The 22,042-nt window shown below is 41.9% G+C and overlaps 1 protein-coding gene across 3 annotated transcripts in view; it reads right to left on the reverse strand.

The window, feature by feature from the left end:
* The window catches only part of CDC16 (cell division cycle 16), a 29,661-nt gene extending 11,123 nt beyond the window's left edge, over positions 1–18,538 (reverse strand). For all 3 annotated transcript variants that reach the window (XM_044913491.1, XM_021696001.1, XM_021696000.1), the window contains exons 1-12: positions 18,353–18,538; positions 16,882–16,936; positions 16,678–16,775; positions 15,218–15,256; positions 14,717–14,857; positions 12,669–12,828; positions 11,598–11,689; positions 10,978–11,111; positions 10,027–10,106; positions 8,346–8,395; positions 7,345–7,418; positions 5,765–5,890 (exon numbers count right to left, since the gene is read on the reverse strand). In XM_044913491.1, the coding sequence (XP_044769426.1) occupies positions 5,765–5,890; positions 7,345–7,418; positions 8,346–8,395; positions 10,027–10,106; positions 10,978–11,111; positions 11,598–11,689; positions 12,669–12,828; positions 14,717–14,857; positions 15,218–15,256; positions 16,678–16,775; positions 16,882–16,936; positions 18,353–18,400 (1,097 nt within the window). In that variant the 5' untranslated portion in view covers positions 18,401–18,538. The remainder of the gene's footprint in view (positions 1–5,764; positions 5,891–7,344; positions 7,419–8,345; positions 8,396–10,026; positions 10,107–10,977; positions 11,112–11,597; positions 11,690–12,668; positions 12,829–14,716; positions 14,858–15,217; positions 15,257–16,677; positions 16,776–16,881; positions 16,937–18,352) is intronic.
* Between the last annotated feature and the right edge of the window lie 3,504 nt (positions 18,539–22,042).

Genomic DNA, 22,042 nt, shown 5'->3' on the forward strand with positions numbered 1-22,042 from the left:
TCCTTCATGACGTGTTCAATGTCAGACCCTCAGCCTTGACTGCCTTCCCTCCTCTCCTCTTCTGATTTGGAACCGTGTGTCCTTCACGATGTGTTCAAATTCCACTTCCCTTTGTGAAATGCTTCTGACTTTCTAACCTAAATGGCTCTCCCTTGTGTGGATTCCTATTATCTCAATTCCTATCAGTTCTATGCCGGGGAGTTCAGAAGTATGTTGTGTATACCCCATCTTCACATCCTCTGAAACAGTTCTAGGCACAGAGTACGTACTAACCACTTCTTAACTGAATCTTCATCTCTTGTCAGACCAGTAATTACATTACAAGAAACAGAATAATATTTCTTTGAAGATGGATCTAAGAAAGTATATAAATATATGCTTTGGTTTTAATCGAGAATCATGATTCAGATAAAGACTCTATCACCTACAGAAGGATTGTGAAGAACCCTTTAAAAGGATTTACCTGGAGGAAGTACTTCCAAAATGGCAAAGTAAGGATCTCCAAAACCCTCCTCCATAAAAGCAACAAGAACACTGCCAAATTATCAAAATAAACTTTTTCAAAACTTTGGAAGTTAACCAAAGGCTTACAACAATCTGAGGAGTCTTTATTCTAGAAAAATAGCTGAAGTGTGGAAAAGACACAGGGAATAATTAGCAATCTGGGGGTGAGGGGGGAAGAATCAGTCAATAGAAACTGTCTGGGACAATGACCAGTTGTTGGATGTACTAGACCAACACTAATAAATAGAAAATCTCAAGTTGAAAAGTAAAATAAGTAAAATAAATTTTAAAAATTCACTAGAAGGGTTTGACAGCAGTTTGAACAGGCTGAAAAATCAGTGAAATTGAAGATAGATCAACTGAGATTACCCAGTCTAAGGAACAGAAATATAAAAGAAGAAAAATGAACAGAGCTTCAGAGACCTGTAAGATGCCACCGAGCACACCAAAATATGCATGATGAGAGCCCAGAAGGCAAAGGGAGACAGTAAGGGGCAGAAAGATGATTTGAAACCAAAGAGTTTTTGGGCCAAAAACACCCCAAAGCTTAAAAAAACCTCCAAGTAGGCTACTCAGAGATCCACACCTAGACAAATCATAGACCAATGAAAAAGCAACCCCCCCATCTTTAAAGGAGTGAGAAACTACAACTAATAACACACAAGAGATTCCCAATATGATTAACACCTGACTTCTAATCAAACACCTGGAGGCCAAGAAGGCAGATGGATGACGTTTAGAGTGCTGAAAGAAACAGAGCGCCAACCAAGATTCTATACCCAACAAAACTATCCTTGAAAATGAAGGTGAAGTCAGGAATTTCTCAGGGCAGCAAAAAGCTGAGAAATCTCGTTGCAGATTCACCTTACAAGAAATACCAAAGGGAGTCCCTCAGGCTGAAATGAAAAGGACACTAGACAGTAACTCAAATCCCACGTTAAAAAATATAGCTTAGTAAAAGTAACCACATAGATAAACGTAGGACAATATAAATGTATTCTTGTTTGCAACTCTTTTCTTCTATCTGATTTAATAGATAACACAACAATAAATTTGTGTTGAGGGACTTACAATGTTTAAGATGTAATGTGTATGATAATAGCACAACAGAGGTAGGAGGGAACAGAGCTATACAGCGGTGAAGTTTTTATATACTACTGGAATTAAGTTCCTGTGGTAGAGTAAGAAATATAATATAGGTCTTCCCCCCTTATTCTTGATACAGAGCACCCAAAACTCTCGCAATTTCCTGAGTGATGGGAGTCTCTTTTGTTATTCATGACCCCTTTTGATCACCCCTGTTTATGCTAAAGAAGGGCAGGGCTCTGCAAGAGCCTTGTGATGGGACTGGTCACCAGAAGGACCAAGTGATGAGAGGGTTGCAACTTTTTTTACCACCCACTGACCTCCCAGGAAGGGAAGGATTAGAGATTGAGCCCCATAAAAACTTTTGAACAATGAGCCTCAGAGCTTCTGGGTTGGTAAAGCACAAAGCAGTGCTGGGAGGGTGGCATGCCTGGAAAGGGGTAGAAGCTGTGGGCACCCCCCCACCCACATACCTTGCCCTGTGCATCTCTTCCATCTGGCTATTCCTGAGTGTATCCTTTATAATAAGACAGAAAATGTAAGTAAAATGCCTTCCCGAGTTCAGTGGGTCATTCTAGCAAATCATCAAATCTCAGGAGAGAGTCATGGGGACCTCTGATTCACAGCCAATCAGAAGTAAAAGTGGCCTGGGACTTACCACTGGCATCTGAAGTGGGGAGGGGCAGTCTTGTGGGACTGAGCTTACCCTGTGGAAGGTCTGCACTAAGTCTGGGTAATATCAGAACTGAATTGACTTGTAGGACCCAGCTGGTGTCCAGAGAATCAAAGAACTGGTTATTGGTGTTGGAAAGCCCCTCTGTTGGTATTAATCCAAACAACCATTTTAAGATGTTAACTGTAATCTCCAAGATAACCACTAAAAACAAAACAAAACAAAACAGAAAACAACAACAAAAAACCACAACTCAGGGGCGCCTGGGTGGCTGTCAGTTAAGCGTCTGCCTTCGGCTCAGGTCACGATCCCAGGGTCCTGGGATCGAGCCCCGCATCAGGCTCCCTGCTCAGCGGGAGGCCTGCTTCTCCCTCTCCCACTCCCCCTGCTTGTGTTCCCTCTCTCGCTGTGTCTCTCTCTGTCAAATAAATAAATAAAATTAAAAAAAAAAAAAAAAACAAACCAAAACTCAAAAAACATACTATAAGGAAAAACCAAGGAATTAAAATGTATGTTACGAAATAGCTAATACAAAAGGCAATAACAAGGAAGACCAAAAAACATGTGACATAAAATAGCAAAATGACAAACATAAATTCTAACTTCTCAGTAATTATGTAACACAAAAATGGATTAAATTCCATCAAAAGGCAAGACATTGGCAGAATGGATAATAAAACCACAATCCAACTACATGTTGTCTATAAGAGACATACTTTAGATTCAAAGACACAAGTTAAAAGTAAAAGGATGGAAAAAGACCATGCAGACAGTAACAAAGGAGAACTGGTGAGATTATACTAATATTAGACAACATAGCCTTACAACAAAATTTGTTACCAGAGACAATGAAGGACCTTCTATAATAATAAAAGTTTCAATCCATCAAGAACCGAACAACAGAGACCCAAAATACATGTAGCAAAAACAGCCAGAACTGGAGGGGAAAAGAGGTAATTCACACAGTAATAGCTGGGAGGCTTCAATACGCTACCTGCCATAATGGATAGAGTAATGGGCAGAAGACAAGACGTGAACACTACCAGCCAACCAGAACCAAGGGATTACAATAACACTGTACCCAAAAAGAGCAGAATTCTCAAGAATATCCCAAACATTCTCTACAATAGACCATGTTAAGTCATAAAACAAGCCTCAATAACTTTGAAAGGACTATGTTCAGGCACCTGGGTGGCTCAGTCAGTTAAGCAACTCCCTTCGGCTCAGGTCACGATCTCAGGGTCCTGGGATTGAGTCCCGCATCGGGCTCCTTGCTCAGCGGGGAGCCTGCTTCTCCCTCTCCCTCTGCCTGCTGCACCCCCTACTTGTGCACTCTCTCTGTCAAATAATAAAATCTTAAAAAAAAAAAAAAAAAAAATGAAAGGACTATGTTCTCCAACCACGATGGAATTAAAATAGAAATCCTAAAAGAAGGAAATTTGGGAAATTCACAAATACGTGGTAATTAAACAACATACTCTTACCTAACCAGTGGCTCAAAGAAAAAATTCATAAAGGAAATTTTAAAATATTTACACAATTTCAAACATTTATCCAAACACAGGGCAAGTTGAGAGAATGCAAAGTTGTTCTGATGGGGACGAACTGAAAAGAATAATGCTTATCATGACGAGCTGATTTGAAATTTCAATTGGATAAAGTTTGTTAGACTGGGAAACAGTGTCATTGGTTTTGATTCTTACGGAGGAACTAACAAACAACTAATAATAACTATTCTGGGTTTGTGAGCACACAGAGGAAAAAAAAAGCACACTCTAGCCTGCGCTCATAAGAAACAACCCACGGTAAATTATGGAGATTTTTCTCCTGCCAATTTATCAGACTGATAGGTAGGTAGACATGGGAACCAAGCTTCAGCAAAGCACTGGATGAAGTCTCACACATCTTGGTGGATAAACTGAAGAACCCTGAACTGGGTATCGAGGACCATTTAGGTGAATCAATAACCGGATGAACAATTTTAACCTGGAGGATTATTATTTTTTTTTAAAGATTTTATTTATTTGAGGCGGGGGAGAGGAGCAGAGGAAGAGGGAGGAGCAGACTCCCTGCTGAGCAGGGAGCCTCAACGCGGGGCTCAATCCAGGACCCTGAGATCATGACCCAAGCCAAAGTCAGACGCTTCACCAACTGAGCCACCCAGGCACCTCTGGAAGATTATTTCTGTTAGTATTAGGACTGAATTTGTATGTCCCCTGCCTCGACCAAATTCATCTTAAGCCCTACCCCAATGTGACTACATTTGGAGAAGGCCTGTGAGGAAATAATAAAGGTTAAATGAGGTCCTAAGGGTGGGGACATGACACAGCAGGGCTGGTGCCCCTGTGAAAGGAAGAGACCAGAGCTCTCTCCCTGCCACATGAGGACACAGTAAGAAGGTGGCCATCTGCAAGTCAGGAAGGGCACCTTCACCAGGGAGACCAAATGGGCCAGCACGTTGACCAGCGACTTCCCAGCCTCTCTGGAGCTGTGAGAAAATACATGTTCATTCTTCAAATTACCCAGTCTATTGCACTTTGGTTAAGGCAGTCTGAAGAGACTAAGGCAGTTAGGGAGCTATTTCCTTTACAATAATGTGCATGGACAACAAGTTAGATATAAAAGTCATATACACCCCATCTAATAGAACTGAAAAAAATCTGGGCATCATTAATAACTTACATGTAGAACTGGGCGCCAAAGTTTAAGTCTGATAGTCTGAAAAGGATTAAACCTAACAAGAGAACATTCAGTGCAAATGAATATATGATCCCAATCCTGAATACTACAAGCAAACAAACCAAGGTAGCTAACTTTTACGGACTGCTCTCTGCACATCAGGTATTGTTCAAAGTCTGTAATTGGTACTGTCTCAATTACTCCCAGGATTACTCCGAGGAATAAGTACCATGATTACACCTATTCTTCAAGAGGCTACCTACTTTGCCAAGATCATCAGGCAGTCTGACCTACTGTACTCCTACTACCTCTCCAGAGACGGAGGCAGCCCACATAAAAGAACACTGCACAGCAGGCCTAGGGCTAGGGTTAGGGGAGTCCAAAGAGAGTGGACGGAAATTAACAGCAATACTTAACATCAATATACCTAAGATTGATATAAATCTAGAACACTGGCAAATACAGTCCACTAAGCCCACAGCAAGTACCTTTTGGACTTAAATAGGATATAAATAACAATTTGCATATGAATACTTTCATTCTTGCATGAGCGTGAGAAGGAGCTTCTATCCTCATCTCTTCCCTCAGCTTAATTTCCCAGTTCCCTCTGTATTGGTTAAGGTGAACTGCTAGACAAAATCACTACACCAGCCTCTCGTTCCCTCAATTTCCAGTTATTTTACAATCATAAGCTACTAACAAGACACAAGTAAGATATTTTTGTTTAGTTCAGCAACCAAATGGCGGTGGCGGTAATAACGGAATCGTCATTTTGTGAGCAAAAGCAATCCTTCGTGGATTTTACCGCGTGCTCTGCCGTACCCTTTCATCAGCTGTGCGGCTGTGAAGTAGGCAGCCATGGCCTGGTCGTGCTCACTCTCCACTGCAAACGAGTGCCCGTACGCTACCCATGCAGGCCCGTAAGTCTTCTCAAGTGTTGTTGCTTTGCTGAAACAGGAGATGTCATTCTAGTCATACATGCATTCTTAAACTGTTAATCTTATATAAACTGATGGCTTCGAGAATATTAGAATAAATGAGCTCTCAACACATTAAATACTTACACAACAATTGTGTTAATTCATTTGAAATAAAACAATGCTTAATAGTACAAGCAAAATTTTAAGAAATTTTAAGAGAGGTCCAGAGCTTTTTAGGTACAATAACCCACTGGCATCCTGTGGAGAATTTACAAATATTACTTAATCCAGGAGCTTTGTTTCACTAATGGTGGTGGCAGCAACCATTTAATAAGGCACCATGTTAGAGGCCTTATATGCATCACCTAATCCTAATACCTTGCAAGATAAATTATTATATTTTAAAGATAAGGATACTAAGCCTGGGAAGATTAAGTGACAGCCATGGATGGTGGTAAGAGAGTCACCCTGGTTCTGCAGACTGGGCTGCATGGTCTCAAACAGTTGTTAAGTAATCCCCAGTCAGCAGACACACTGGTGACCCAGACCACAAAACATGGAAAACATAAAGGATGAGATTCCCATTTTCTAGCATTTTATTTTCTATGCTTTCTATTACTCAAATGTTCCTTGTTTCATGTGGAGTCCGTCACTTAATCGGAGGAGCATATCTTCCTACTCCACGAAAAAGCACAAGTAAGTTCTAAAATGCATAATGCTCAACTAATCAGAGAACGCCTCCCTATTTTTTTCCTAGTGAAAGATCCCTACATGTCATCCTCCTAGTTTTCCTAACAAGCCTGGGATACAAGTATTGGATCATTCCCATTTTTAAAGAAGAGAGGGTCAGAGAAATTAACTTTCCCAAGGAATTACAGCTAGTTAAGTGGCAGGACTTGCATTCGAATTCAAATCTGGGTCCAAAGTTTATACACTTTCCCTTAGAGCCATTTTCTATTTTGTTCACGTGGAAGAAATCAGTTATTTTAATATTTTAAATCTCTAGTAATTCTTCCCACACTAACCATTTTTCTGTACTTGAATAATTGAATAATACTGGCTAAGGAGCTTGACTGGGCTGCGCGGAGTTCCTTAAGCCAAGACCACAGCAGATCCTTATATAAACCAGTTCACTATGCCAAGAATTCTGTTCTACAGTCACATTTAGTGATCCTAATCTCAGGTGGTTTCATGTAATTTTACAACTGTTAACAAAAAATGTCCTAAAAGGTTAACAGTATCTCCGTAAATGAAAAACAGGCTTCAAATTAATTATTGTTTCATATTTCTTCTCATTTATAAATAGAATTTAAATATACCATAAGTTCTTAAAAAGGTACATTAATTGATACAACTGAACTGAATCTGCTAAAGAAATCATTCTTTCATACTGCTTTTAAATTACCATTGTATTAAAAAGGATGAAGAAGAAATCATTTCCTATAGGCTTATTACAGAGAGAGAAAGACAACAGATTCATACCTGAGATATCTTCTGGCATGTTCATTTTTATGACCAACCATGAGATAGTAGCATCCCACTGCAAACCAAGACACCTACAAAGTTCAAAATTTATCGTTGACCAAAGATGCTTAACTTGGAACTGGAAATCTCTAACATATTAGGCCAGAGAGTGGACTAGATGTCCCATCACATGTTCTAGCTCAAGTTATTCTAGTTCAAGTTAGAAACTTCTCTGAGACAGGCTGTCTATTAAGTCCTAGATGAAAAACAACAGGTTCTTCCTCAGCGTGCCTTCAACGAAGTCCCTGCAGCATTCGATAAGAATATGAGGTTCCTAAACACTTAGTTCAAATGCCAGCCTGCATCGTGTCTTCCCCAGCTTGACCCTGGCGCTAGCTGGCACCAACCAGGATCGACCTCATTAGCTGACTTCTCTTGCACTGGTTTTGCCTCTTTCTAAATTATTTTCACACTAGCCTAGGGTACAGATTCTTGTGTGAGCCTTAGGCCTTGATCCCTGACTTCTGTCTCTAAAGACATAGCTCCTGATTCCAGTTTCAATTTCTGGGTCCTGGCTGTGATCCACAGCAGTGTGGGAGACACAAGGATTCAATCACTACACAGTTCAGTAAGGTATCTTACACATGCAACATGAAAAAGCATTACTCCCAAGAGGTGAGAGTATGACTTTCACTTTTAACATTTTTCTGTATGTCAAGTATTCTAAAATAAGCATACATAGTTTCTATAACCGGAAAAAAAGGATTTTTGTCTTAAGCTATTATTTGAAGATACTTCAAAAAAGAAAAAAAAAACCTTCATGGACTGAAAAACTTAACGCTGCTTCTAATTATCATAGCACTAGGAGGTTCTCCTCCAACACCGTGAAATAAAACATTATTTGCTTGAACTTAAATATAAGCTACTACTTAAACACCAGTTAAATACATTTTTAAGGTTCAGTAAAAAAAAAAAAACAAAAAAAAAACCCTAAGAAAAAAAGGCATACATTTACTTACAGGATTACTAGGATACAGATCCACCAACTTATGAGAAAGATAGAAAAGTTCTACATTAGAGAAAAAGAAAAAAAAAAAATTATATACAATGAATTTTAAGATAGGACTTTCCTCCAGTTACAACTCTCCACAATCACATAGATTTTGTTCTCACAGTAGCAATTTCTTAATTTTCTTTCTTTCTACCTAATGAAATATACAAGCTGCACAGGGCAGTTGCTACAGCTGTTTCATTCACCTCCCCTGCCCCCATTCCTGACCCCATAAATGGGTGCTGAGTGCTTCTAAGTGGCTGGAAAACCGGGTGAGTGGCACAGCACGTCATGGTGCTTAAGAAGTAATGTCTCAGCGCTTCACCTATCTTAAAAACTGATGTCCCCGACTCCATGGGCTTATTATGGACCATCTTAACCACCCACAACCAATCTGAGTAACCAAACTTCCAAGTTTATCAAATCAGCAAGATGACTTCTTCTTGAGTAAATAATGTGGAAGTCCTAACACGCCCTGATGACATTTCCTACATGCAGACTTGGACTCATTAACCGTCTGAGCCACCCAGGCACCCCTCAGACTTGGACTCATTAGACCAGGACAGCCAGAGTGACTGCATCCACAACAAGCTCCGGGAGATGTGATGCTGCTGGTCCACAGACCACATTTTGAGCAGCAGGGGTTTGGAACTGGAGTGTCTGGCTTTTTAAACTCCTGACAGAGTTCACTATTCAGTTTAAAAGATTTAAGGGCAAATATCATCCAAACATAACTGAATGTTTCTGCAATGTTAAAATACGAAAAGCACAAGCAAAAACAATCTATCCCCCTCCAGTTTCTAAACGGTTACTGCCTTCTGTCTTATCAATTTTCTTATGGATTCTACAAAAAAAGGAAAAACGGAAAAACTGACCCTCAGTACTCTAAAGCTTATGTAACCTAAACCACAAACTACATTTGAGAAAAGGAGGCAGGGATAAAGAAACAGTGTTGTGGTGACATAACAGAATTGTGTCATTTTAATAAGCCTTTCTTACCCTAGCTATTACTTGTATTGGAGAATTCCATTATGTTGTCACCTGCAATCTCAATAATCCAGAATTTAGGAGACAAAATTTCCAGAGTTACAGAAATTTTCTTTTGTCTTAAAATTATTACTTTTTTAGGGGCACTCGGGTGGCTCAGTCGTTAAGCATCTGCGTTCGGCTCAGGTCATGATCCCAGGGTCCTGGGGTTGAGCCCCGCATCGGGCTCCCTGCTCAGAGGGAAGCCTGCTTCTCCCTCTTCCATTCCCCCTGCTTGTGTTCCCTCTCTCACTGTGTCTCTCTCTGGCAAATAAATAAGGATTTTATTTATTTATTTGCCAGAGAGAGAGTCCACGCACAAGCAGGGGGAGCAGCAGGAAGAGGGAGAAGCAGGCTCCCCAACGCAGGGCTTGATCCCAGGACCCTGGGATCATGACCTGAGCCAAAGGCAGACGCTTAACCGACTGAGCCACCCAGGCGCCCCTCAACAATTACTATTTTATTTGTTGTTTTAAGGAGGCTCCACACCCAGCGTGGAGCCCAACACAGGGCCTGAACTCACAACCCTGAGATCAAGAGCTGAGTCAAGAGTCGGATGCTCAACCAACTGAGCCACCCAGGCGCCCCAACAATTATTATTTTAATTAAAAAAAAAATTTTACCATTTGCTTTATTCAGCTCCACAAGTGTCCCTATATGTACAGGTAAACAGTTTGCATGGAAAGGATCTTTCTCCATTACTCTGAAAGTCAAAGCAACACACTTACTACACCAGCAACAGTACATAACAGAACATAACTCGTTAAAATTAGCTATGTCTAAATACTCATTACAGCATTATGTAAAATACTATGGGTTACAATACTTCTTCACTTTCTAATTCATCTTCAGGTTGGCACAGTTAAGGTAATGATTATCTTATAAATGAAAGGGAAAATTCTGGTTTATTTGTTAGGAACAAAAATAAACACTATCACACATATTTATTTCAAATCAATAGAACTATAACCCATAAAATAAGGAATCCAATTATTTAGAAGGATTAAAAACAATATGAAATATTAAACAGATCATAAGCATTTGTCAATTAAAAGTTTTGTGAAATCAAGGATTTTAAGCAACCCCAAAGATCTGTTAAAAATAGCACGTGTGCTCACTTCAACAGCACATACGTTAAAAACAGCCTATGTAATTTAGCTAAGAGACAAGTTCGAATCGTGTGCACTTGAAAACTAGTATAGGAGATGGCCTGGCTAGTTAGTGAGCCTGACTGAGTACCCAGTATCTAGAGGATTTTACCAGTCCCTACTTTAACAAAGAATGGATTTTATAAGACTACATGCCAGTATCGTATTTTCAAACTTGCAAATTATAAAAGACAGATGAGGGGCAGGTCTATTCCCAAGGTAATGGAATAAAGCAACAGTGTGCAAAAACCTGTGTCTGTAAACTTTTAAGACAAGAGTAACCCCTCTAGTACTCCACAAAAGGTAAAGGCAACTTAAATTATCACCAATTAGTTCAAGATTACTCAAAAAGCAGTCCCACACCCTTCTTAGGTAAAATGGGACTGGACTCTATGCTCCTACACAGAAATGAGTAGATATACTTACACAGAAGTAAGCTTGTAGCACATTTTAAAATCACAGTTATAATAATGTCTTTCAGCTAAAGACACTACCACATCCAGATTCTCTTGCAAACCATCTATAGACTCGGGGAGGACAGTTTCACTAGGTTTATTATACTGCAACAGAGAAAGGTAAACATGAACTCAGTGAGCAGCACAAATCAAATGGCAGACTCAAATTGGTCCAAGGGCTCGGGTTTGCACAGGGCAGGTGTGAGCCTCTGGAAGCTCTAACTTCCTGTCTCATCTGTCCTCCTCTCAATTAGCTCAACTCTCAATTTTATCACGGAATTCCAGGGAGAAGTATTTTACAAATTACAAGCTCAGAAAGCATAAGAAAAAAATCCTCATTTTCATACAACATCATCCCATTTATTTAGTTCAATCTTTTAGTATAAAAGGAGCCCTAGGAGAAAGACATGTTTTTGGAAGCTTTTTTAGAAATCCTAGCATATATTTTAAGTAACCAATTTATTCTTGCAAATGTGCTAAATTAATAAAAATTAACTTTTAAAAATTTAACTAGTAAAAAAAATTTAACTAGTAACAGAGGCCAAATTTAATGAAATATTTACATAAAGCAAATACTATGTTTTTACTTACCTTTTTTAATTTGTTCTCAAAGAGAAAGCGTAGCAATTCCTGTTCTTCAGTACAGAGCTTGCTAAGAGGTAGTGACTCAAGAAGTTCTTTTTCTTAAAATATGTTAAGAAAAAAGAATATCCTCACAATATTTATGGGGGAAAAAACATCAGCAATGAAAAATATTCTTCTATAATTCTTGGTCTAAATAAATCAAACTCAGAATAGAAAATAACAAGATCAAAATGTACTAGAAAAACTAAGATAGTGGTTCCAGACCCAGGTGATGAGAACTACCTGGAGGGCTGAGCCATGAAGCCTTTTAGGCAACGCTGGTCATCACCAGATGCAAGGACTAACTGGCTAGTTTCCCAACCTCACTCTGTGTGGACAATTCTATCATGTTAGCTGTCCTAAGCACCACAGGATGGTTATAGCAGGATCTCTGATCTCTATCCACTAGATGCCAGTAGCAACCTCGGACTCCCATGCCCAATTTGTAAAAATCAAAAATGTCTGTATGGGGCAAAATCAACCTGGCTGAGAACCACTGCGCTAGGCTAAACTATGCTCGAACCCCATTAATACAACATCTCCACTTTCTCTCCGTTTCTTGCATGAATCCCCCTCACATTACTGCTCACATACTAGGTCTATGGTTCTGAGCCCTAGTTGTACCTTAGGGTCATCTGAGAGCTTTAAAACATCTGATGCCAGGGCCCCACCACCAGATTCTGTTCCACTTGTCTGGAGTTGGGACCTGCACACTGATGTTTTTAAAGCCCCTCGGGGCTTTGAGCTGCAGCCAGGTTGGGCGCCTCTGAATCAGATCCTGAGAACTCCGTTTACACTACTTTAAGTCACTTCTCCAAAAGATGGTCTCATCACATCAAAACCCCTAGAGATTCTGATAGCAAGGGGCACTGTACACTACTGTCCTTTGCAATGTGCTCCACATTTAAAGATGCTAAGGAAGTTAATAGGTCTATTTAAACCTGCACATACTCTGCTCTTGATTCTACAGATTTCAGAGGAAAAAAATTCCAAACAATATTAATTGTGCTAAACATGAAAACACCTGAGTTTCCAAACCTTCTTGGGCTGTCAACATGTGATGTGATGTTAAAAGATCAAATGCTTCAAAACAGTAGGCATCGAGCTTCAAAGCTTCTTTGTAGCTATAGGTAGCTAGAGCTCGGTTATCCAGGGCATCGTAGATCTTCCCTCGTAGGAGACAAATAGAACTCTTTATCTGTTGGAAAAATGATGAGTCACACACTAAATCAATACTTCTAAACTTAACTTTTGATCAAGAATTATATATTATCTGGGGCACCTGGGTGGCTCAGTCGCTTAAGCGTCTGCCTTTAGCTCAGGTCATGATCCTGGAGTCCCAGGATCGAGTCCCACATCGGGCTCCCCGCTCAGTGGAGAGCCTGCTTCTCCCTCTGACCCTCCCCACTCTCATGCTTTCTCTCTCTCACAAATAAATAAGTAAAATCTTAAAAAAAAAAAAGGAATTATATATTATATGAAGACTGAGACTTTTCTTAACATCTAAAAGGATTTGTTCCATCCCAACTGTCAGACAGTATAAATTAACAGAAACAGGAAAGCAAAGTAAAACTTCTCTCATCTATCTCTCCTAGACTCTTCTCATTTCAACAATCTTTTTTTTTTTTTTAAGATCTTATTTATTTATTTGAGAGAGAATGAGAGACCAAGAGCAAGAGAGGGAAGAGGATCAGAGGGAGAAGCAGACCCCCTGCTGAGCAGGGAGCCCGATGTGGGACTCAATCCCGGGACTCCAGGATCATGACCTGAGCCGAAGGCAGTCGCTCAACCAACTGAGCCACCCAGGCGCCCTCGTTTCAACAATCTTTATAGAGCACGTGTCACTACTACTTTGCTCCTTATCTGTTATGTCTCAAAGAGGGTAATGATTTAGATAGCAAACAGCATACAAATATTAGAACTCAGGCAGTTTGACAGGCAGGTCTCAATGAAAGATTTGGAAATTGGAAAAATTAGAAAATGCAGCAACATAGCACAACGGTCATGGATTTGTAGGACTGGACAGATCTGAGTTCAAGTCCCAGCTCTGATGCTTACTAGTGACTCCAGACAAGTTTCCTTCCCTCATCTAACGTACAAGGCCCCGAGAACTAGAGGCAATAGTTCTCTGCATAGCTAGTACATGTTAAGGTGTTCACACAGTAGCCACCTCACTACTACCATTAACAAGAGGACAAAGTAATCCAACTTATATTCCAGAATCTGACCCTCAAGAAACATGTAACTAAACTTAGAGATGATCCAGAGACAGGCGGCTAAAACGGGTAAAGGGCAAAGAAAATTCATCAGAAAATCCAAACCTAAAAATATGAGAGGATATAACAAGCGAATCTTAGACCTATTCAGTACCCTATGACTTGTAAAAAAAAAAAAAAAGTAATTTCATAAAATAGTAACGTATTACAAATAAACCATGCATTTCTTAGCGGGTAAATTAATGGATAAGCAGTCCAAAAATAGTAATGGTAACACCAAGCTCCCTCATAAACACCTTTCTTAGCAGAAAAATGAATGTGCTTCTTAGCACATAAATAGATATAACAAGAAGGCTGTTAAAAAAAAAAGAAAAAAAGAACAGTCCAGACTAATAATCTGTCTGTGAATATTATGTGACATTATATAATCTCTGCCAACAAGGAACTTGCAATTTCAGGCAGGTATGAAGTATATCAACTGAAGTATACAAAATGACACAAATAGTAACACCCAACCACTCCCTGGAAAGAAGCAAACTAAGGTAATCAAGGTTTCATGGGGTAGGTGTTGCAACACAGTAAGATGGGGAAATGTTACTCCACCTGCAGGAGTAGTTTAACGTGTCAAATAGGAGAAGAAAGATCTCAAGTCAGCCTATTTCAGATTCAAGCATATGAGGACATAACTTCAACTTCCAACTAAGGACTCAGAAATGTCTCGGAATCTTTTTGTGTTTCAGTGGCAAATAAGTTGGGAACCAAACTGTTCTAACATAGTTATACTCAAATAAAAGGTGATTTATGTTTGCCATGTCATGGGAGTAATTCTTACTGATGTTACTGAAGCATGCTTACTGCAGCATGACTTACCGAAGACTGTGACATTTCCCAGTCACTGGAGGGGTCTTTCAAGCCACTTTCATCCTTCAAGTATTTCTCAAATAACCTTTTGTTGATTGGCTCCTCCATATCAAGAATATCAAGAGCCTGCTGATGCTCTTTTGCAGCATACTGTGTAAAAACCAGAAATACTGTTCATCACCCACGACTTCTAACACCAGATATACACACAAGTACTGTAGATTTTAAAAGGGTAATAAAATATCATACTCACTCATTACCTAAATTTAAAATGTAGAGTTTAAAATTTAAAATTCTAAAGCAGAATCTTCTTCATGCATGTCAGATTCCAGTAAATGGAGAATCAATATTTTATAGCAAACAATACTAAAGAAAAGAATATTTCCTCATGAAATACTTTACTAATCTGCCAAGCTCGATCACCAGAATCCTTACACATATGTAAGGAATGTATAACATTCACATAATTAAACTTTTACCAAAGAAAACTGAAACTGAGAGCATACTTACATGGCATCTAGCTGCAAGGTAGCGACATGCTTCATATAGCTAGGAAAGAAATTAATCTATTAAAAAAGAGATCAAGATAATATATACCCTCATTCTAAAAGTAAACTATAAGCATAAAATGAAGAAAGCTACTTTCATAATTTGTCCTTTTACTCTTGCAGAAAACCCAAATCCAGTCTTTTTAACTCATACTCATCTTGGATCTACTGTTTACTAGGCACCAAGGATTCAAAAAGGAGTAAAGAGAGGCACCCGAGTGGCTCAGTTGGTTAAGTGTCTGCCTTCCGCTCAGGTCATGATCCCAGGGTCCTAGGATTGAGTCCTGCATCAGGCTTCCTGCTCAGCTGGGAGTCTGCTTCTCCCTCTGCCCCGCACTGCCCGCCCCCCCCCCACTCCCCACTCATGCTTGTGCACACCACTCTCTCTCTCTGAAATAAAATCTTTTTTAAAAAAGGTACAATAAAAAAATAAAATGGTTAAAAAAAAAAAGAGTAAGGATCTGCCCTCAAGGAGGTTATGGCAGGAAGACATAAACACAGCACTATGTAAGACATAAACTACATAAACTCTGAAAGAACGGCATGAGAAATACTGGCCAGTTAAAGAAAACATGTGCAAGGGAGAGAAAAGTGAGAGGTTGGCCAGCATTCCAGGCACTGAACACGACCAGCTATCACATGTCCAAGGGACTGCAAGTAGTCAGCATGATTAAGGTGTGTGTAACATGTACTGGTGGTGGTGCTGGGTTCCACACAGACTGCAGAGAAATCATAAAGGAACTCTGGTGCCTACTGATGCATCTGATTTTACCCTGTAAGTTATGGGAGATCACTGAGTGACACTGTGAGTGCTATCATCAGGCCTGTGTTTGGGAAGATTACCCTTGTGATAGTTTATTTATTTATTTTTTAAAGATGTTATTTATTTATTTGACAGAGAGAGACATAGCGAGAGAGGGAACACAAGCGGGGGGAGTGGGAGAGGGAGAAGCAGGCTCCCCGCTGAGCAGGGAGCCTGATGTGGGGCTCCATCCCAGGACCCTGGGATCGTGACCTGAACCGAAGGCAGACACCCAACAACTAAGCCACCCAGGTGCCCCTACCCTTGTGATAGTTTAAAAGATCGTTAAAAAGAGAGGGAAAGTAGAGTGGGAAAGATGTTACTAGAGAAAAGAGACAAAAGGCTAAAACAAAACAAATTAAAGACCTGACACGTATGAGCAGTAAAGAGAGGGAAAGGAAGATCCATAATTTCAGAGTTATTTAGAAAACAGAATTCTCAAGACTTAGTGACTAGATTGGGGTGGGCAAAAGTGACTGAGATTAGGAATAAGAAAATTTCTCTTTACATTCAATAAGAAAAACTGAATCCTTTTAAATAATTTTGACATTTAATCCAATAACAATTTGAAAAGCTTTGGGAAGACTTTGGGAAGCTTTAAATTTCACACAAACACTTACTTTGTCCAGTTTTCGTGACCGAAGTGCATGAGCTGCTCTATGATATTGTGCTGTTAGGTACAGACACTGAGCCAACCAATAAATGTCCTGGGGTTCCTCTGGAAGGAAAAAAAAAAAAAACACATAATGGTCAGAGGTACAAGGAAAAATAAAAAGGTTTTTAAAATACAGAAATCAGAAAAAAAATTAGAAGTTGCCACTTACCATGAGAGAGTGAAGCTACTTTATCTGCCCAAAATAGAGCACTTTGATACTGTTGCTATATTTAAAAAAAAAAAAAGTAACTGCTGTTATTTCAATAGTTTTAAACAGATATCTAATATTATTAGAATGCTATATAGTAAACCAACATCTTAATATAATAATTGTTAACATGTTGCAAGGGTCTACCAATCATACCTCCATTTTTACATCTCAGCTAGGTGAGTTTTGGTTCAGTGGTACAATAAAAACATTGCTGTAAGATCTTTGATATATACAGTTCTTAAGAAGATAGAACTTCTGGGCGCCTGGGTGGCTCAGTCGTTAAGCGTCTGCCTTCGGCTCAGGTCGTGATCCCAGGGTCCTGGGATCGAGCCCCGCATCGGGCTCCCTGCTCTGTGGGAAGCCTGCTTCTCCCTCTCCCACTCCCCCTGCTTGTGTTCCCTCTCTCGCTGTGTCTCTCTCTTCAAATAAATAAATAAAATCTTTAAAAAAAAAGAAGATAGAACTTCTTTTTAAACTTATACATTGAAAAAATGTTATCAGCAGGTACCTAAAACACTAGAAAGTTAAACAATTCCTCTGTGGTATCTCCTCATTAGCAGTGGTTCTCAGTTCTTGAATGAATGCAACTAGGAACTCTGTTGCCCCTCAACCTGGGAAGAGGAATGCTTAGGGAATGGTTACAAATCTGCTCACCGTAAGTGCCCCAAGGGTGGAAACCAGGCCTGTCTCATTCCTCACTAGTCCCCATTCCTCACTAGGGCCAAATAGAAAGTGCTCAGGGGCATCTGTTCCATTCAACTGACTTACCAAAATACAACCCTCCAATGTACTGCAGGCATCTGGCAGCATCATTTCACATCCATTCTGAACATTTCATATCGAATATGCTTTTCCCTCCCCTTCTTGGTTTCCAACTTATTTGGAGAGTATAAGCTTTACAAAAACTAAGTGACCTTGCTGATCCTGGAGTCATTTCTTAAACACTGCTGTTCATTCAAAGGCAGTGCAGATACAGTTAACATGACTTTAAAAGTACTGACTCGACAAAACACGGTTATCTATCTTTAAGTTCTGCCAAATAAGAACTACAACTACACTTCTTGAACATTTTCTATTAACTAGCTAAATTCACAGACCACCCTGCAACTTTCCTCCCACTTGCACTGAGCACCCACTCTGCCCCAGCAGTCAGGCGGCTGCAGAGCGGGGCTCTGCGCACGTGTTAGGCTCGCGGGGCGCCTAGGTGGTGTCCACTCCAGTGTTGCTCATCCTCCCAGCTGCACAGAGTGCTGGGGCGGGGGGGGGCTTCAGCCCTCCCGTCGGGGGCTTTACCCCAGGGCGAAGGCCCAGGCCCGGCCGGACCAAGCGCCACCAAGACCGCGACGACAGTCTCCCCTGCGGGCCCGCGCTCGGAGCGGGCTTGCCTCCCGAGCCCCGGGGCCCGCGCTCCCCGGGTCCGGCCGCCCACCTGGTCCAGGTACTGCCGGACGCGCTTCCGCAGCCGCTCCAGGTTCATGGCCGCGCGGCCGAGGAGTCCGACCGAGCGGCGTCCGCCGCCCCGGCGCGAGCCCTCCTTCCCGCTGTCGGCTGGGCGCGCCCGGAGCCCGCGCCGGAGCCCCCGCACCCGGTCCGACCCCGCCCAGCCCCGCGCACCGCCCGGGATCTTCCGCTCCCGGCCAGACCCCGCCCCGGAAGTCCTCCGCAAACGCGTCCCCTCCGGCGCCGGAGCCCGGGGTTGTGCCGTTGGTTCCGAGGCGTTCCCTTGGCCCTTGGGTTGCCGGCGGTTTGGGGGCCGTGGACGCTTTCCCCTCCCACTCAAGGTCCCAGGTCGCGCGGCGCGTCGTTGTGTACGTGCGCCGTTCACTCGTATGCTGGTCCGGGGGGGGCGGGGGGCGCTCAGGGCGGGCAGCGGGGCGGTCGCAGACGGGCTTGGGGCGTAGGCGACGACGCCGGCCTCGGAGGGCTGAGGCCGAGTCACGGCGCGCCGCTGGGGTCGCCACGTGTCCCCGTCACGCTGTCTGCGGCAGAACCCTCAGGTAGAGGAAGCTGTGACCAAAACCCAGTAAGAACTACAGAGGCTGGCCTACTGAGACCGAATCCGTAGCCTGGAACGTTATCGTGCCGACGTGGACGCGCCTTCCGCCGGGCAGGGACCCCCTGTCCGTGCTTCCCTTCCGAGGGCGCCCCCACTGACTAACTCCGCTCGGCGTCCCCCGAATCCCTCTTTCAGCCATACCCGACTTTGGGACTTCCGTGTCCCATTTTAGCAGGAACCCCCCACCCTCTGTGTGTGCTCACCCTTGACTTATGCGCGAATTCCTGTATCCTCCGCCGCACCCTCCAGTTGCTGTCTGAGCACCCTGGCTTGCCTTCAGCAAGAATCCTGTTAGGTCAGTTTAGACAGAACCCCCCCCATGTTTACTCTTAATAATTTTCTATTCAGAGACCCCCGCCCTGCTCCCTGGCTATGAATTCCCACTTGCCTGTGGTGTATTCAGAGTTGAGCCCAATTTCTTGTCCTCGCCGCAGATTTCCACCATCAGTGGTCCCTCTACCTATGGTGATAGCTCCCCTACCTTGAATAAAATCTTCTTACCATGTTTTGACAAGTGTCAGTTGAGTATTTTTTTTCTTTAGCACCGTGTGTATGAAATATAGTGGTTGTCAGGGGCTGGACTGAGGGATGGGCTTGGGCAAATGAGATTGCTGGGGATTACCACAATGATCTAAAATGGATTGTAGTGATTCCTGCACAACTCTGAACTAAAAGCCACGAACTGTACACTAAATTTTACAGTATGTAAAATATAGTTCAATGAAACTGTAAAACTTCTTTGACCTCAGAGAGAGTTACCTCACAGAACAACCTGAGGTAGTGCACAGAACCTTTTTCAATCTATTGGAAGGAAACAGGTGTGTAAATACGTAAGTGCAGTGAACAAGTACAAAGATGCATGACTCAGGAAGGAGTGGAGGGACCACGAGGGAAGAGTCAATACTACCCAAGTGAAAACTGGGTGACACATAAGTGATGAAAATGGAGGTGATATAAGCTGAGCCTTTCCTCCTCATAACAAAGTTAAATTTTTTGAACAAAGGCAACGCATTCTCATTACCAAAAAAAATAATGTAGATGGGTTAACCACAAATGAAGTCAAAAGACAAGAAATAAATTGGAAACCTACCATAAGATGCTAATTTCCTTTAGATGTAAAGCCACTATAAAAAGACCAATGGCTCGGGTTGCCTGGGTGGCTCAGTCCGTTGAGCGTCTGCCTTCGGCTCAGGTCATGAGCCCGGAGTCGGGATCCAGCCCCCACATTGAGCCCTGCATCAGGCTCCCTACTCAGTGGGGAGCCTGCTTCTCCCTCTCTCTCTGCTCCGCCCCCCCCCACTTGTGCTCTCTCTCTCTCTCTCACTCTTGCTCTCTCACTCTCTCAAATAAATAAACAAAATCTTTAAAAAAAAAAAGACCAATGGCTGGGGCGCCTGGGTGGCTCAGTTGTTCAGCATCTGCCTTCGGCTCAGGTCATGATCCCAGGGTCCTGGGATCAAGCCCTGCATTGGGCTCCCTGCTCCTCGGGAAGCCTGCTTCTCCCTCTCCCACTCCCCCTGCTTGTGTTCCCTCTCTCACTATGTCTCTCTCTGTCAAATAAATAAATAAAATCTTTTTTTAATTTTTAAAAATTTTTTATTTATTCATTTGAAATAGAGAGAGAGAGAACATGAGCAGGGAGAGAGGCAGAGGGAGAGGGAGAAGCAGGCTCCCGGCTGAGCCAGGAGCCCGATGTGGGGCTTGATCCCAGGACCCTGGGATCGTGACCTGAGCTGAAGGCAGACGCTTAACCATCTGAGCCACCCAGGCGCCCCAATAAATAAAATCTTAAAAAAAAAAAGACCAATGGCTCAAGAATTAAAATGGGCAAATGACTGAAAATATACTTCATAGGGAAAGAAATGCAAATAGATTCTAGACATGAAAGAAAGCTCAACTTCATAATAAAAATTAAAATTATAGTAGGGTGTCACTTTTTATACATCAGCAAAGAGCAAAAAGATTGGTGACACTCTGTTGGCAAGAGTGTGGGGAAACAGGCTCTCTCATACATTATTTTTGTGGGTGATGTTGGTATACTGTCCATGGTGAACAATACTGTCCATGGTGAACAAGATGGAATGTCTTCCAAAACTAAATATGTACGTACTCTGCCCTAATGTTTCCACTTCTAGAGATACATTTTGCACATGTGCAGAATGACATGCTTTATGAGGATAGTCATCATAGCACTTTAATAAGGGACACTTTAATAACCTGACAGATAGGAAACCGATTCAAGAAGTCATAGTGTACTCACATAGTGGAATACCATGCAGCTATTTAAAAGAACAAGGTAGGGGTGCCTGACTGGCTCAGTCAGAAGAGCATGCAACTCTTGATTTCAGGGTCGTGAGTTCAAGCCCCATGTTGACTGTAGAGGCTACTTAAAAATAAATAAACTTTGGGCGCCTGGGTGGCTCAGTCGGTTAAGCGACTGCCTTCGGCTCAGGTCATGATCCTGGAGTCCCGGGATCGAGTCCCACATCGGGCTCCCTGCTCGGCGGGGAGTCTGCTTCTCCCTCTGACCCTCCCCCTGCTTGTGTTCCCTCTCTCGCTATGTCTCTCTCTGTCAAATAAATAAATAAAATCTTTAAAAAAAAAAAAAAATAAATAAATAAATAAATAAATAAATAAACTTTGGGGCGCCTGGGTGGCTTAGTCATTAAGCATCTGCCTTTGGCTCAGGTCATGGTCCCAGGGTCCTGGGTTCGAGACCCACATCAGGCTCCCTGCTTCGGCGGGAAACCTGCTTCTCCCTCTCCCACTCCCCCTGCTTGTGTTGCCTCTCTTGCTGTGTCTCTCTCTGTCAAATAAATAAGTAAAATCTTTTAAAAAATAAGTAAATAAACTTCAAAATATATAAACAAAATTAAAAAATAAAACAAGGCAGTTCTGTGTACGGATATGGAACAATCTCCAACATATATTAAGGGGGGAAAAGCAAGGTATAGGAAAGTGTTTCTCATATGCATCCATTTGGCTAAAATAGGAAACTAACTAAAGAATAGGTAAGAAGGGGGCACCTGGGTGGCTCAGTTGTTAAGCGTCTGCCTTTGGCTC

This window comes from Neomonachus schauinslandi, chromosome 3, assembly GCF_002201575.2.
Source record: "Neomonachus schauinslandi chromosome 3, ASM220157v2, whole genome shotgun sequence".
Taxonomy (NCBI): domain Eukaryota; kingdom Metazoa; phylum Chordata; class Mammalia; order Carnivora; family Phocidae; genus Neomonachus; species Neomonachus schauinslandi.